Source organism: Sceloporus occidentalis, unplaced genomic scaffold (genome assembly GCF_023333645.1).
Source record: "Sceloporus occidentalis isolate IW3139 unplaced genomic scaffold, rSceOcc1.0.p SCAF_3, whole genome shotgun sequence".
In the NCBI taxonomy this organism is placed as follows: Eukaryota; Metazoa; Chordata; class Lepidosauria; order Squamata; family Phrynosomatidae; genus Sceloporus; species Sceloporus occidentalis.
This window is the reverse complement of record NW_028316983.1, coordinates 234618328-234635711: the sequence shown is the minus strand read 5'-3', so window position 1 is coordinate 234635711 and position 17384 is coordinate 234618328. Positions and strand designations below refer to the sequence as shown.

The 17384-nt window shown below is 45.6% G+C and overlaps 1 protein-coding gene across 4 annotated transcripts in view; it reads left to right on the top strand.

Moving 5' to 3' along the window:
• Positions 1–17384, top strand: part of LOC149317633 (WASH complex subunit 5) — a 53037-nt gene that overhangs the window by 34809 nt on the left and 844 nt on the right. For 3 of the 4 annotated variants that reach the window (XM_089517951.1, XM_089517952.1, XM_089517953.1), the window contains exons 24-28: positions 2420–2523; positions 5472–5601; positions 7435–7531; positions 15899–16052; positions 16581–16692. In XM_089517951.1, the coding sequence (XP_089374077.1) occupies positions 2420–2523; positions 5472–5601; positions 7435–7531; positions 15899–16052; positions 16581–16692 (597 nt within the window). The remainder of the gene's footprint in view (positions 1–2419; positions 2524–5471; positions 5602–7434; positions 7532–15898; positions 16053–16580; positions 16693–17384) is intronic. The other variant, XM_089517954.1, reaches the window with a different exon arrangement.

Sequence of the window (17384 nt, the reverse complement as noted above, 5' to 3'; positions counted from 1 at the left end):
GGAGTCACATTAATTTTGGTGGATATTCTTAAGCATGACTGAATCTGGACCCTACCAACAGAGTTGAAAGCCATAGGATGGGTGAAAGCACAAGAGATGCTTCTGAGTGCATCCATAGTACCCCTCCCCTTGAACACTATCTCATTACTACCAGTCCATACAGATCCAGGATAAATGCCTAACAGGTGACATCAGTCAGCTAGTCTCTCCAGTTATTGTTTGTATCTTGCTGTTATCGTAGAACAGGGACAAGCAAAGTGCAGTTCATGACACAAATGTGCTCTGCAAGACCTGCCAGCCTTCCTTCAATTAGTTTTTTTTTTTTCTTTTTCTTTTTTTAGAAAAGTTCACTAAAAATGCCCCCCAGACCTTCTTAAGGTATGGAGGGGCAATTTTACATTTTCCTCCTGGGTATTTTAGTCAAGTTTAAGTTTAATTCCTGGTTTAATGGAGGTCTCTCCTGGGCCTAAAACAGCCTAGGGCAGCTAGAAACATGGAAAAGTAGAAAAATAAATTTGAAAAGAAAGTTTAAAAAAAAAATCTGCAGGAGGTAGTTTTCCCAGGTGTCAGAAAGTGGCAGCAGCCTAATCCCAGGCTGTATGCCATCCCTGTCATAGAACAGGGAAAGTTTTACAACATAAGATCAGGTACTGAATTTCTGCCATATCAACAGATCACACCACCTTCACCGCTCTGCTCCTCTCGAAACAGGGTTCAACACTGCTGAAGGAAGTGATGTGGAATTGCTTTTCCCAGACACACATGGAAAGATTAGTAGGCTATCCTGGTGAACCAAGGATCCAACATTATTTAGAGAAAGAAATACATTTCTGGGCATGCTCTCTTGACAGAGCAGAATGTGAATAGAATGAGAGTCCTGAGACAGGAATTTGTTTTCTTTAACATAGTTTGTCAAGTTTGTCACAAATCACTGTTGTAAAGCACGTTTTCTGGGAAAATTCCCATCAAACTAACCAATTCAGTAGACATTTTGACTATAGTCTGGGCATCAACTGGCCATGTGCAGCCTCTTTAAGGTAAACAATTATTCCCTTGCTAAGTAACTCATTCCCCAGTCCCTTGGACTCATAGGGGGTGAGATATACCATGTAATCTTCGCTGTGGCAGAAATTTTTTGAGGCCAAGACACACAAGGTAAAAGACATGAAAGCCATGGTAGTTTCCCCTTCAGAATGAGGTGCTGCCACATGGACCTTGGCTTCTGACATCAACATCATAGTTTGAAATCAGCTTCACAGAATGAGGTTGCTGCACTGTCCCATTCCCCCCCTCCCAATGTATGGGTGTGGTATACCAACTATTTACACTTCTAAATGACAAAACTGGAGGCTTGAACTGTGCCTGGAAGACAGAAGTGTCATCAGTGCTGACTAGGTTTGCATTTTCATTCTCATACATGAGAACATATGAGAACAAACAGTCTTCTGGATGAGATTGTGAGTGTTTTTCTGCATTTTTCGGTGTTTGTTTCTTTCCATTTTGGGACTCTTTTTGCCAATACTTGGTTTGCTCACATCTCCCCAAAAATGTATTTTGTTCAGAAAGCAGTGGGTTTTTTTGTACAGAAGATAAAAGCAAGCCCAAGATGTGCAAGTCATTTAGCCTTCACGTAGAGCTGCAAAATGTGATGATTTTTCAACTTTTTGATCAAGGATGAGAAAGTCTGTAAATATTATTTTCATCCTTATTTCTGATGTACAAATAACAGTTCCCTAACACCACTAATAGGTGTTGCTAATATTCTGTGAAATTATTCAAAACATCCCATCAGTGTTCTATACCCAACCCTTCCTGTTGGAGTTTCAGTGAGATAGTTAGGATTCCCAGTGAGGATGCCTAAGGATGAGATCCCATGCACATTTATATAGAGTGAAATCTTACTATGCTCAGTTGAATTAACCTCTGAACCAACATGCATAGGATTAGAGCTAGAGTTTACTTCTTATGGAAGTAAATTGAATGATCTGTAAAAGTATTGAATTAGATCAGCAGATAAAAAGTCTAGGAAGTTTGTCTTGGTGTTGTGAATGTTTGTGTGAATAATCTGAATTCAGTTTTCATATAAAGTCTTGATTTTTGATGTTTGTTTATTTTATTATGTTTAGTTATACTGCTCATAGAAAGAAAGAAAGAAAGAAAGAAAGAAAGAAAGAAAGAAACTAGAGCTTCAAAAAGTTCTTTCTTATGAACTAAAACTCACCAAATCTTCCAAACAACAGGCCACTGGCCATATTGATTAGGGAGATGCTGGGAACTTTAATCCAACTTTTTCAAGCATTGATAGGGGTTATGAATCTGTGTTTTTAACTGGTCATTGTTAAAATAACAGGATACCTTATACAACAAAGCATATTTATTGTTGATAGCTCCCTTTTTTCTTTTCTTAATTTTTTGGCAGGTTGGACAGATGCAGATTTTAAGACGCCAAATAGCCAATGAGCTGAATTATTCCTGCAGATTTGACTCCAAACATTTAGCAGCAGCTTTAGAGAACCTGAATAAGTAAGAATTGAGTCAACACTCTAAAAAAAAAAATCAGCTTGTGTCACCAGGATAACAATGAATTGTTACGTTTTCGATGTGCATCAACAGGTGACAATTTAGGAATTGTGACATCCAGTGTTTAATTGATTCAGAAAACTGGCTTGATGTAACTGAGTCACAAAATGCAAATTAGGATGAAGCAAGATCCTGTCAGATCATAATTCCGCAATGTGTGCAAAATGAGATAGAAAGTGATTTCCTACCCACCTGCTGTGTGGGACTGGAGAAAATACTTGACTAATTTGAGGAGTGCCCCATAATCTATCCTCATATTTTTGTTAACCAAGTTGAATGTCTGCCATGTCACTACCTCCTAACACCAGGATAAATTTATTTTTTGTTCAAAGACATAGCCATGTTAGTCTGGAAAACCAGTATGCAAAGGGATCTTGCCACACCTTTGAGACTACCTGAAAGTCAGAAGTTAGTAGCATGAGCTTTTGTAGACTTGAGCCTACTTTCTCAAATGCATTTCCTCAAGTCTACGAAAGCTCCTGCTACTAACTTCTATCTTTCAGATAGTCTCAAAGGTGTGGCAAGATCCCTTATTTTTGGTTGTTTATTTTCCAATTTTATATTTTGTATTTAAGTCTAATAACAGGTGGGATCATCTATCAGGGTCATATAGTGTAGGGTCACATGTAGCATTATCCTCAATTGTGCGGCACAGCCCTTGCATTCAGTGGCAGAGTTGGGCAACATGGAAAGTGATACCACATGGGCAACTTGGCTTCACCAACCTCAAAATGAATGCAGGTATTTTGCATTGGGCTAAAATGTCTATCCCCTGCACTAGCAAATTTCCATCCTCTTCCATAGGAGAGCTTATACATGCATAAGATATTAGGAGTCCAGCCACTATTTCAGCATCTTAAAGTGATGGGCAGAGGGAAAAGTAGAAGGTAAGAATTGGATTTTCAATGGTGCAATAAGATATTTTTAGTTGTTGGTCTTTGGTGGGGGGTGCACTCTTTGGAAACTGCTTGCCAAGAAAACCCCATGATAGGGTCTTAGGGTCACCATAGGTTGGAAACAACTTGAAGACTAATAACAACAACAAAAGGGTAGGAGAAATTTCTCCTGCCCTTTTGTTGTTCATTGGCTGTTTCTCCTGCTCCCAGCAAAGACCAACAACTAAAAATGTCTGTTCAAAATCCAGTTATTACCTTCTTCTACCTCTTCCCCTGCCCATCACTTTAAGATGCTGAAATAGTGGCTGGACTCCTAATATCTTCATCATCATCATCATCATCTGGATTTTGCATGGGATGGAGTTTCAGAGCCTGGGAGCAGCTACTTAGTAGGTGATGGCACTAAAATAAAGTTCTCCCACAAGAGATATTTAAAATTAGGTCTACTTATATAAGGAGATGTTTTTGGTTTTGTTTTTTGATGGTTTGTTTGTTTTTTGCAGGTGGGAATTTTGGAATACTGTGGGTCCTTGGTATCTGCTGGGGTTTGTTTTCAGTACCCTGCGTGGATACCAAAATCAGTGGCGGGATACAAACCGCCATATAGTACATATAGGATACGTACTAGGGTTAGGAAGGGGCGGTGCTTCCGCACCCCCCTAACCCTAGTACGTATCCTATACGTACAAGATGGTGGCGCCCCTTCCACATGGGCACCGCCATCTTTACGTACTGGACGCATAGCATCCAGACGTGTCGCAGCGCCTATGACGTCGCGAATGCGCCAGTGGCGCTTCGCGACGTCATCAGTGCGCCGCAAGAAGAAGCTCTGAAATGGAGCTTCTTTTTTGCTCCGCGCGGGAGCCGCACGGTTTGGCTGCTGCAGCTCCCGCGCGGAACAAACGGCGGCGGCGGGGAAGCGCCGCGAAGCGGCGGTTTGTATCCCGCCTATGGATGCTCAAGTCCCATTATATACAGTGGCATAGTAAAATAGTGTCTCTTATATAAAATGACAAAATCAAGGTTTCCTTTTGGAATTTTTTTTAAATTCAAGCTATGGATGGTTAAAACCATGGGTGAAGAAGCTGTGGATACAGAAGGCCAATGGTATTTTTAATACGATTTTATTGTGCTGTGCTTTTTTTAGGTTTTGGATTTTTGGAGTGTTTTGAAATTCTGGATAAGGTATTCAAAGTGTACAGTCTTTTAGATAGTCTGGACCCAAGCTGCATAGGGCTTTAAAAGTCATAACCAGCACTTCTGCCATGTATCACATACATGTTTTCAAGAAGTAAGGGGCGAAACCTTGAGGTTTGAAGTTTTTTTAACAGTTGAAATCTTAAGATGTTGGTCTCTGCATTTGTGCAGTGTGATCTGGATGATAGTATAGTACAGTGCATCTGCATCCTATGTGGGGCTTACGCTGAAAGCTGCGTGACAAGCAGGGAATGTTGTGCGTGTGCCACCGCAGCCAAACTCCATTAGTTTCAATGGGGCTCAAGTATACGTGGAATTTGCCTTACGCGGGGGTGGTGGTGTTCAGAACAGATCCCTGCATAAGCCAAGGGCACACTGTAATAGTAATGGTTTAAGGGATCTACCGAAGTGCTAGCAAAGGAAATGTCAAAGTGCCTAACCTATTTGGGGGGGTTTTGTTTGTTGCTGTGTGCCTTCAAGTCATTTCTGACTTAAGGCAACCTTAAGGTGAGCCTATCATGGGTTTTTCTTGGCAACATTAGTTCAGAAAGAGTTTGCCATTGCCTTCCCCTGAGGCTGAGAGCATGTGACTTATCCAATGGTTTCATGGCCAAGCTGGGAATTGAATTATGGTTTCCAGAGTCATCATCGTCCAATACTAGATAGGATTCCTTTAAAGTTCAGACAGATCACAGCTACCAACATGGAAGCCACCACCAGCCACAACTGGGCCTTACTTAGCCTTCTGATGAACTGTGATTACTGAAATTTGGTCTACTTTTTCTGTTGTACTTCTAGAGCAATCCTTGCTGACATAGAAGCTCATTATCAAGATCCATCTCTGCCTTGCCCTAAAGAGGATAACACCCTTCTGTATGAGATCACAGCATATCTGGAGGCTGCTGGCATTCACAATCCATTGAATAAGGTAAGGTGAAGCTATTTCCCTCCATTATGAAATTATAATTCATTGGGAAGGTGCATTCTCCACCCTTGCTTTATGAGATTGTGACTTCAGGTTCTCTGAGTTCTGGTTGTCATGTAGCCAAAACAGTGCCATCCACACTCCAAAGGGAGGTATCAGCAGACTTTAGAAGCACAACAGTTGTCTTTTTCACAATACACAATTGTAGCACATAAGTGTCTTAATTTAAAAAGAGCTATCTTGTGGAATGTTGTAGTTTGGAGGGATGCTGTTGCTCTCTGGTAGAAAATTCTAAATATCTTATGAAACTAACAATCTTATGATTTCATAGGAAGGAGCCATTTCATTTAAAGTGACTGTGTAGCATTTGATAGAAACTCAAATGTCTTTTGCAGGGAGGAGATGCAAGGAAGAAAAATCACAGTGGAAAGTGAACGTGCTCAGTGACTCTTGAGAGCTGGGGATGAAAAATGAATGGCCTTTATTAATGGCAGATCTTGTATTTTTCCCGCCTTTTCTTTAGCAGCTGGAATACTCCCTCCATCTTGCAGTCTTCTCTGTGCATTTAAAAACCATCTCAGAGAATGGCAAAATCCTCTGGAGCCTTTTCTATTGTGGTTGTAGCAGGAAGAAGTTCTAAATTTCCCTGGCTTTGGATATCAAATTGTACTGCTGGATCTTGGCCATTGTTTTGTTTTGTTTTTTTAAATGCTTGTATTTTCAAACCTTTTTTGAAATGTTATTATATGATTATTAGTAGATGTTTTAACACCCTTGAAGCTAACTATGCAAAACAGATTAAGCTTTCATAGACTAGGTCTACTTCTTCAGATGCATGGGCCTAAGGAAGTAGACCTAGTCTAAGAAACCTTACGCTAAGGCCTATTTTGTGAAGTTAGTCTTAAAGATGCTGCAAGATCCCTTTGCATACTGAAATTCCAACACAGCTGTCTCTCAGTTCTAGTAGATGTTATGTGTGCTAAATATCAGCATAAAAAGTAATGGTTGTGTAATAGAAATTTGGTTGAAGGCGGAACATTTCAAGTTTTCAAGATTCACTAGGTTTTCTACTGCCTCAGTAAAATATTTTAAGGTGCAGTATATTAAGGTGATTAGGGTTAATAGAGACTTAAAAGATGGTTCAGCTTTGATTAAATCATATGTAAATTTAATCCTTTTGGAAACAGTTTAGAGGATGTAGCACAGAGTCCATTCAGAATTTTCAACATCTTTTTAACTTTGACTTAATAGATAATGAAAAAATCCAAACTAGAGGAAGTTCAAAGAAATTGTCATCGTCTCAAGCCTTCCTCGAGTGACAAGAAAAAGGGCCTTTTTAATAGTGGTCCCTTGCTTATGAAATGTCCTTTCTTGAAAGAAGCAGTGGATGCCTATATTATTTCTCTTCCGGCCTCCTCAGGTCTTTGAAACGCTACTGTAAACTTTTTTTTCCATTAAAAATTGAGGCAGAGAATGATTTTATTCATTTATATTCCACCTTTTCCCCCCAGTTCTGAGACTGAAAGTGGCTTACAAATGATTAAGAATGGTTACAGACTAAAAATTATGCAAAAACATCAGAACATGTACACATGTGTGTGTGTTTTGTTTAAAAAGTCTTTCTTCCTTCTACTCCTTAATTTTAAAATGATTGTTTTAGAAAAACAATGATACAATATTTCATGTAGTTTATTATTTGATTTTGATTATGTTTCAGGTTCTGTAAGCTGCCCAGAAAACTTTGCTTACCAAGCCAACTATTACTTCTATAGATAAATGAATATATATGGTGATTTTTTCACCCTCTCTTCTTGATTTATCTTGTTTCCTTTTTAGATCTACATAACGACAAAGCGATTGCCATATTTCCCTATTGTGAATTTTCTCTTCCTGATTTCCCAGTTGCCAAAACTTCAGTACAGTAAAAATTTAGGTATGATGTATCCCTTTTCTAACTTTTGACATTAAACACACTCCACTTACCCAAGAGCTTGAATTATATACCATTACCATTGAAGTTCTTTCCCGGCATGATTGTTCCATTTTAACTGTCTGCTGGCAAGTCAGATGAAGAAAAAGACAAACAGGGCTACCAACAGACATGCTTGTTTGTAACTCTTCCCCAAGTTTGGCTTCATCTGTGCTTTTGGCCTACAGCTCCAATCAACCCCAGCCAACTTGGCTAGTTTTCGGAGGTATTTGGAGTTGATGGGCAAAAATAATTTGATGGAGAAGGATGACTTCTCTAGATTTATGCAGAAGGGTGTATAAGGATCTTCTTTCGTCATAGTTAAAATGTTTGTATGGGTGCAGTATGGTTATAAAGCTCCATCCATCAATAATTCAAGAAAGCCCACTTACTGGCCTAAATCCATTTTGTAGTTCCAACTAAATAAACCCATTGAATTGATGGGAATTACATAAATGTAGATGTGCAATGTTTCCAGTTATTCAGTGGATCTGCTCTTGCTTTTTATTGCTAACAGTTGGCTTTGCATTTGGTTCTGCCAGCAAAACAGATTGGAACAGAGATGTCAATGGAACATAAGACTATGTGAACAAATCTTTATTTCAGGTGACGATGGGTATCGGTCATTGCTCCTTTGTCCAAAATTGTAGGTGTAATCTAAAACTAGAAACACTTAGCAGAGACTCATTCAGTCTCCAATCACCATTTTGAAGCTGGGTCTAAAGCATAGAGTTCCCAACTACAGTTCCTGCCTAAATTTGAGGATGGTCTCTTTCTTCCCCCATTCTCTCCTTTGTGTACCATTCAACCAGATGTAGTCGGATTGGAAGCGAGGGTAGGCAACACAATGTCCTGGCACATGTGGAAAGCAGACACAACCTTAGGCAAGAAAGTAATGTCTGTCCGAAGGACCACCTTGTCCTTGTGAAACCTCAGGAAGGGCTGGTCCCTCCACAAGGCACAGAGTTCGCCTGCACGGCGGGCAGAGGTGATGGCCACAAGAAAAGCGGTTTTCCAAGTCAGTAGTCTCAAGTCCACTGTGGCCATTGGTTCAAAGGGCTTGGATTGGAGCGCAGCCAGCACCACCTCCAAGCTCCAAGCCAGGGCCGGAACCGACACAGGAGGGTGCAGGTTGGCACATCCCTTCAGGAACCCCTTCACCAAGGGGTCCCTAAAGAAGGAAGCCCTACCCTCAAACTGGTACCTGGAACAAATGGCAGAGAGGTAGCACTTGATGGATGTGAGGCACAACCCCTCATCCAACAGCGCCATCAAGAACTCCAGCACCACTGGAGTGGAAACTTGAGCAGGAGACAAGCCCTTTCGATCAAGGAAGAGGCTAAACCTCCTCCACTTCAGGGCATAGGATCGCTGGGTGGATGGCTTCTGCGCAGCCAGGATCACCGTCCTCACCGCGTCCGGCAGTGAGGCTAGGGCTGGATTCTCCAGGCCACCAGCGGCAGGCTCTCGATGTCCGCGTGCAGAATCCGGCCATCCTGGATTGACAGCAGGTCCGGACGGAAGTCGAGGCGGAGGAAGCATCTCTTGGAGAGATGGAGAAGGGATGCGAACCAGGGCTGTCTCGGCCACCACGGCGTGATCAGGATCGCATCCGAATGGTCCGTTGTCATCTTGGACACAACCCTGATGACGAGAGGGAAGGGAGGGAAGGCATAGAGCAGCTCTCCTGACCAAGGGAAGGCGAACGCGTCTCCGAGGGATCCGACCATTCGCCTCCTGGAGCAGAACTGGGGACAGTGGCTGTTCCGTTCGGTCGCGAAGAGGTCAACTTGGGGGGTTCCCCACCGATCGAACAGGTTGCTGACCATCTCCGGATGGAGTCTCCACTCGTGGCACACCGAAGGGGACCTGCTCAGGTGGTCCGCCAACTCGTTGTCTTCTCCTGGAAAGTGAATCGCCTGGAGGAGCACCTGTCTCTGGATGCACCAGTCCCAAATGCAAAGAGTAATCTCGAGCAGAGTCTTGGATCTGGTGCCTCCCTGTTTGTTGATGTAATACATCACGGTGGTGTTGTCCGTCCTCAGGAGGACCACCTTGCCTGCGACAGCAAATTCGAATGCCCTCAAAGCCTTCTCGACAGCGAGCATCTCCAAAGCATTGATGTGGAGATGCTTGTCCTGGGCCGACCACTTACCCTTGACAACCAGGTCGAGCAGGTGGGCGCCCCAGCCCTCCAGGGAAGCATCGGTTGTCAAAGTCAATTGAGGCTGAGGTTGATGGAAGGGCATCCCGATGCAGACGTTGTGGCTGTCCAGCCACCATCTGAGTAAAGCAGCCACCGGTCTCGGTACCATGAGCCACTTGGACGGAGGGTCCTCCATCGGAGAGAAGACTGAGAGGAACCAGGACTGCAGTGGTCGGAGGCCCACGGTGTCACGAACGTCATTGACGCCATGTGTCCCAGAGCCACTTGGACGTCCCTGGCCCTCACCCTTCTGTGAGAGATGCAAGGCCTCAGCGCTGCAACCAACGCCTGGAAACGGTCCGGAGGGAGAAAGGCGGAGCATCTTTCGGAGTCGAGGATGGCCCCGATGAACTTGGCCTGTCTGGTCGGGGTGAAGTGTGATTTCTCTTCGTTGACGACCAGGCCGAGGGAGTCCAAAGGGTGCAAGGCGAATGAGATTGCCTCTCAGAGCTCCTGCTGTGAGTCGGCGACAAACAGCCAGTCGTCCAGGTAAGGGAAGACTCTGTAGCCCTTCTGATGAAGGTACGCCACCACTGGTGCCATGCACTTCGTGAAGACCCTCGGAGCCGCGGCAAGGCCAAAGGGGAGCACGTTGTAGTGGTACGCGGTGGAGCCAATGGCGAAGGCGAGGAATCTCCGGTGGGACTCCCGAATTCCAATGTGGAAGTAGGCATCCTTCAAGTCGACCGTCGCGAACCACAGGCCCTGGTGGAGAAGCGGCAGAATAGAAGCCAAGGTTACCATCCGGAACCAGCGGTATTCAAGGAAAAGGTTCAACTCCCTCAAGTCCAAGATGGGTCTGATGCCCCCATCTGCCTTCGGTACCATGAAGTACCTGGAGAAAAAGGCCCTGGAGCATTGCTCGGGCAGTAAAGGGGAGATTGCCCCCTTGTCCAGCAAAGTGCGCACTTCGTCGAGAAGGGTGTCCGAGGGGTGAGTGGACATGAAGGATCTGGTTGGAGGGAGCTCTTGGAACTCAAGGGCATAACCCCTATGGACGATGTTGAGAACCCACGAGTCCGTTGTAATGGAGGCCCAGGTGGTGACAAAGGGCCTTAAAATGTCCAAAAAGAAAAGGGAAGGAGAGACGAAGCGCGTTGCAACCCTTCAGGCTCTCTTCTTCCCCTTGTCGGTATCCTGCCGGCGGGACTTTCGGTACCGAGGAGGAAAGTTTTGGCGGCCAGAGGAGGAGGAAGACTGAGAGGGGTAACGGCGCCTCTGGGGTCCCTGTTGTTGGGGCTGACGGTCCTGCTGGAAGGTCCCCTGCGACTGACCTTGGGGCTGCCACGGGCGCTGCCTCTTCCTGAAGGGCGAGATGGAGGAGGACAACATCCCGTGCTTCTTCGCCGCCGCCTTCATCCTGAACTTTCTGTTCAGGCGTTCGTCGGTCTCGGCATGGAAGAGGCCAGACCCATCCAATGGCATGTCCTCAATGGCCGCCCTCACACTGGAGTTGAGGTCAGACCCTCGGAGCCACGCATGCCAGCGGAGAGCCATCGACGCCGACATGGTCCGTCCAACACAGTCTGCCATGTTCCTGGAGGCGGTGATGAGCCAGCTGCCGATGGAGTGGGCCTCATCTCGGATCTCGACGAGACGCCTCTGAACCTCGTCCGGGACATCGGACGAGCGGCGAGATTCCCTCCATGAGGGTCTGGATGTAGGCCCCCATGCAAGCGTTGTAGTTGATGGCCTTAACCGCGAGGGCTGCAGCAGAGTAGGCCTTCTTGGCCAGGCCATCAACTTTCTTCGCCTCTCTGTCCACTGGCGAGGTCGCCTGCTTGGGGACGAAGCCTTGCTGAGCCCCCTCCACAATCGCTGAGTTCGGCTTTGGATGATCGGTCAGCCACGCACAGCTTGAAAGGGCGATCCGATAAAGGGACTCAATCCTCCGCGACGGCCCCACCAGGGAAGCAGGAGCATCCCAAGACCTGCAGACAATGGTCTCGAGGGACGGCAACAACGGGATGGAAGGCGGCGTGGGAACCTGACCATGGATGCGGCGCTCCACCGGATCCCAGGCCTGCTTGTCGGGGAAGGAGAGCTCGATGTCCAGGGCCCTGGCCATCTTGATGATGTGCTCGTTGAACGAACGCACATCATCAGTCGGCGAAGACGGCTCAGGGTGATGCATCCGCTGAGGGGACGCCTGAATGGAAGTGTCATCCTCGCCAGAAGGATCCACCGCCAGTGACAAAGGCTCCTCATCAGAGTCGGAACTTGATGAGAGCTGCACATCAGGCGCCCGGACTCGAGACACAGGACGGGCTGGAATCTGGAGGGCAGGCAACTCTGTCTCGGGGCGAGCAGCAGAACACGACAGGACATCAGGTTTCGATGCCACCGAATGCGAAGTCTGGGGCTTCTCCTTCCGAGGGGTTACAGGATGCAGATTCAGCTGGGTGAACTTGCGGAAGGCGGTCTCCTTCGGTACCGACATGTAATACCTTCCTGTCTCCGAGTCGTAAAACATGTCGGTGCCCTCGTCCAGCGGCTGGTCATCGTCGTCACCAGGCTCGTTGTCTTCCGAATGGAGGGAGAGAGGGGGAGACTGCTCCCTCACGACTCCGACGGCCTACGCATCGGGGTGGGCGAAGTCGACAGTGGCTGGCAACGGGGTGTCCAGGAGAGGAGCCGCATGCGAGGCAGAGGATCCATCCGGGCGAGAAGAGGCGGGCGCAGGAGAGCGAGCCTTCTTGGTCGGGGAGCGAGTCTTCTTCTCCGGAGCACGAGACTTGTGAGAAGAGCGCTCCTTCCCCTTCGAGGAAGTTGAAGCCCCACTCTGGCCATGGCTGGATTTCGACTTCTTCGCGCCTGAGTCCCCCAGGGTCTCCTTGGAGTGCCGCTTCTTGGACAGGCAAGGCGTCTCGTCAAGGGGAAAGAAGGGGTTGTCCGGCAAGTCGGAGAGGGCTACCGCTGCCGCCGTGGAAGGCTTGGGTGACTTGCCCTTGTCAGCCAGCTCGGAGGCGTGTCGGGACGGCTTCGACTTGGAGGGTGGCACCGGTACGGCCAAGGCTTCCGCCTCCGAACGGTCCCTCGGTCGCGAGCCCTCCGGGGACAGCTTCCTCCCTCAGACCCCGAAGTTTTCTGGGGGCGCTTGGAGGGCTTGTCGGTGGCACTGGGTTTCTGGGAACCACGGGCCACATCAGTGGTGGAAGAAAACTGCTGTCGGCGGGGCAGACACCACACTAGACACGCTGGCCCGGGAAGAAGAGGCCGGCAGCACAGCAGAGGGGGCCGATGACGGACGAGAGCCACTCTCCTGGACCTTTCCCTGAGCGATGGCCAAAGTCAACCGGGACTCACGGTTCTTTCGAGCCTGCGAGGAGAGCGACTTGCAAAGGGGACAAGCCTTCGGGTCGTGGTCCTTGCCCAAGCAGAGGAGGCAGGAGGAGTGAGGGTCTTGAACGGGCACCTTGCCCCCGCAAACGTCGCACTTCTTGAAGGGTGCAGACATCCTTCCGAAGTCGTCAAGTTGAAAGGAGAATCCAAAACGAGGTCAATCAAGCCGAAAAGTCCAAAGTTACCGGGGCGGGAGAAAGAGAATGGTCAAGAGACGGTCCGAGGTCAAAAGTGAAAGTGATTCCAAGCAAGCAAGAGTGAGTGAAAGTTCCCTGAAGCAGCTAGCGCGGTGGAAAAAAGGAACTGGGGAAAAGAGCGGGAAGGCAGGGGCCTTATAACGGGTGGGCGGATTTACTGCCAAAAAGTTTCTATATGTTGCAAAGTAAACTTTGCCCAGTGATTCCAGAAGTTTCCGAACAGCACTGCGCAGGCACAGTGAAACCCATTTGTATGATTCGGAGAGACCACGATGAAGAAATATATATTTGCTCACAGCCGTGCTTTTTATCTTTGTTTCTTATCTAGGAAGCAATCTTTCTCCCTATTATGTCTGTAGACATAGCATTTATTCCATACCAAATGGATTTACTACCAGCAAAATCAGTGTAGGCCAATGTGCATAATAAATTGCATATTGTGAAAGCACAAGGCAAGCACAAACAGCTCTGAGTGGTCTTGGCATGATATCAAAGGAGACTTTGTAACCAACTGTGAGGCTTTTGTTGTGAAAGCCTCCCCCAAATGTGTTGAACTGTAACTCTCATCATCTTGGGGCCCTCCAGACAAGTTGGATTATAATGCCAACCTTCTGAAGATGGTGGGAAGTGTAATTCAAAACATCCAAAGAGCACAAAGTTGGAGAAAGTTGATTTCAAAGTCACTGGCCAGATCTTGGGCAGTTTGCTGGGTGCTGTCAGGATCTGCCATGATTGATAGCTTCCATGTTGCTTTGCAGCATTCCAGATAGTGGTGACTGAAATTTATTATGTTAAGCTGCCTGACAGGTGATACTTTATTGGGGCACTGCCAATAATTCCAGCAATGGGCCCAGTGGTGTTATTCAGTATAGTTAACAACCAGCCCGTCTCCTGCTCTGGAAGATCCAGTACTTCCCTGGCACTGACCTTCTTTGCCCTCCGTCTTCCTCATGCATTCCAGTCTCTTCTTCCTCCACTTCACTATTTGTGACTCCCCTTTAACCTCCCCAGCCTCTGCATCCTTGAACAATTTTCACAAATGACCCCAGTGCAAACCAGCTGCATGATATCACTTACCAAGCCATATGCCAAAGATTTGTGATGCTTCCCTGCTTCCATTAGGAAGTCTTATTTGACGACAACTGATGCCAGAGGGATTCATCAGAAGATGTTTTGCTGGCAAGCAGAATCTGTAACTGACATCACCCCTTATCTACTATACTAGTTTCTGTGTTCTTTTTCCTTTGCAAATAGGCAGAGCACATACGAGACCTTTCACATAAAGCAAGAGTGTACCACTAATATTTCCATTCTCTCTTCCTGTTAGTCTTCTGAAAATGCTATTTGGGGTATTATAAAGGTACAGATGGGCAAATTAGTATTTAAATGGAGAATCATGTGCCTCTCCATGGTACCATTTTATTAGAAAATTTGCCTGTGCATGAGGGGCCAGTTCCTCCTACCCCTTGATGTAGAAGCTTCCTTTAAATCACCTTGTAGGCTTACCACTGCCAGACAGTACGACATTCATTTTGCCCAGCATCTTACTGTAAAAAAGTGGGGTTTTCTTCATGTTGCTTTGGTTGACATAGAAAGAAATCCTTCTTCTATCCCCATCCACTATGGATCCATAGAAAGAATGGATTACTGCTTTGCTGTTGTTCAAGTCATTTCCAACTTAAGGCAACCCTACATCAAATCTATCACAAGGTTTTCTTGGCAAGATTTGTTTGGGGGGGTTGCCTTTCCCTTTTTCTGAGTCTGGGAGAGTGTTACTTGTCCAGGGTCACCCAGTGGGATTCCATGAGAGTTAGGAATTTAAACCCTGATCTATTATTATTATTATTATTATTATTATTATTATTATTATTATTAAGCTTTATTTATATAGGGCTGTAAATTTACACAGCACTGTACATAAAATCATTTAATTAGACGGTTCCCTGCCTTCATGCTTACAATCTAAGAAGTCACGACACAAAAGGAGAAGGGAATGGTTGAGGGGAAGGGGATCAGGTCCAGCATTCTTCTCTCCCTCTGAGGCCTGGACCAAGGCAGATGGACAGATGGAGGGCTCTGTATCTTAAGGATAGGCCTGATGGCTTTGGCCCACCCTCTCTCCCCTTCACAGGCCAAGATGGAGTCAGATGCCTTGTGGGAAGGGTTGAGTTCCTTTCTCTCCCTCTCAGAGGCCAGGATGGAGTCAGATGCCTTGTGGGAAGGGTTCAGTTCTCTTAAAAGATCTCTTAAAAGGAGCTCTGATGGCACAGTGGTTAAATGCTGGTACTATAGCCACAAGGTTGTGAGTTTGATCCCAGCCTTCCATCCTTTTGTTGGTCAGTAAAATGAGTACCCAGCTTATTGGAGGCATTTGGCTTACAGATTGTAAACCGCTTTGAGAGTGCTGAGTTCACCAAAAAGCAGTAATGTAAATGCTATTGCTGTTGCTAGGGCTGTAGTACAGCATTGAAATTAATACACCACACTAGATCTCAGTAGATTGCTGCCTATAAATAGATAAATGTCATTCCCAAAGTGGTTACTTTTCCAAGCTGAGAAAATTTGTTCTGTTTTGTTTTCCTTCAGGGATGGTTTGCAAGAAGCCAGCAGATCCCATTGACTGGCCTCCTCTGGTGCTCGGACTGCTCACTCTGCTGAAACAGTTCCATTCGCGATACACTGAGCAGTTTCTGGCTCTGATTGGCCAGTTTATTCGTTCAACGATGGAACAGTGCACAAGGTAGCTATTTTCCCCTTCCTTAAGAGTGCTTAAGGTCTTTGCAGACTTGCAAGTTGCCTTGATGTTACCATTAGCACGGGCCATTCCATCATTCTGAATTGCAGGATTGTACAAGAACATGGTCTCCTCCAGATGTTTGGGATGTCACTCACATAATCCCTGATCATGTGGGCATACTGACTGTGGCTGACCTAATTTGTAATCAGAACCATCTGGAGCACACACCATGGCTGCAATTCTGCATCATGAGAATAAGTCTGCCACCTAACTATGTCTACCAGTGCTACCACCCCCACAAATAAAATCTTTGAAAGGAAGTAGCCCCCCAATATGTTGATTTGCATGTTGCTGGAGAGGGGGAGATCAGTGCAGATACACCACCTATTTTCCTGATAATGTCCTTCCACTAAATGCAGTTAAACACATATAGGTACTTTCTTTTTTTAGGTCAACCATTTTAAATAACTGTTTTTGGAGATTGACAAAATATTTGCACAACTAAATAAGCAGTTGTTAACCAATTCAGAGTTGTAGTTTTGTGACTCTCTATAGCCAGAAGGTCCCAGAAATGCCAGCAGATGTTGTGGGTGCCCTGCTTTTCTTAGAAGACTATGTTCGTTATACAAAGCTACCACGAAGGGTGAGTAAATAGTATAAATAATTTAAACAATCGCATATTAAAAGCAGTGATTAATTTAAACAAGATAAAAACATACTACACAATTCAAGCAAGTCAAGAGCTTTAAAGACTATGAGTTAAAGCCATGTTTTGACTAGCCATGAAAAACCTACACTGGCATCATCCAAAGAAGGTCCCCTACTGTGTTCTTCCCCATTGTATTGCCTATTTGTGTGACACAGACAATAGAGGCCAAACTTCTAAAGCATATAGGAATTCTTGGAATAAATGTCTGCTCCTTATCCAAGCTTTTTACGTATTTTTTTGGTTACCCTTAGTTTAGTTTGGAGAAAGGACATAGCCCAATGATCAGTTTCTGGCATTTAATCTCTAATAAAAGATCTTTAATCATCTGAGAGAAACCTCATCTTGAGCACTTGGAGAGCCAACGGGCAGTATTAGGTGTTTGGTTAACAGTATGAGGCTGATCCTTTCATGCATCTCAGACATCCCATTGTGAATAAAGATTCTCATCTGGTCCATATTCTGAATTGAATTAAGTCAAAAATCTTACCTCATTTGAGTGGCCATTTTTCATGCATTATTCAACATGGAACACATACAGTCTTCTCATGCTGCTTAATGTATAAAACGTACACAGGTTGAGGCTCCCTTATCCAGAATTCCAAAATCCAATACATTACAAAACCCAA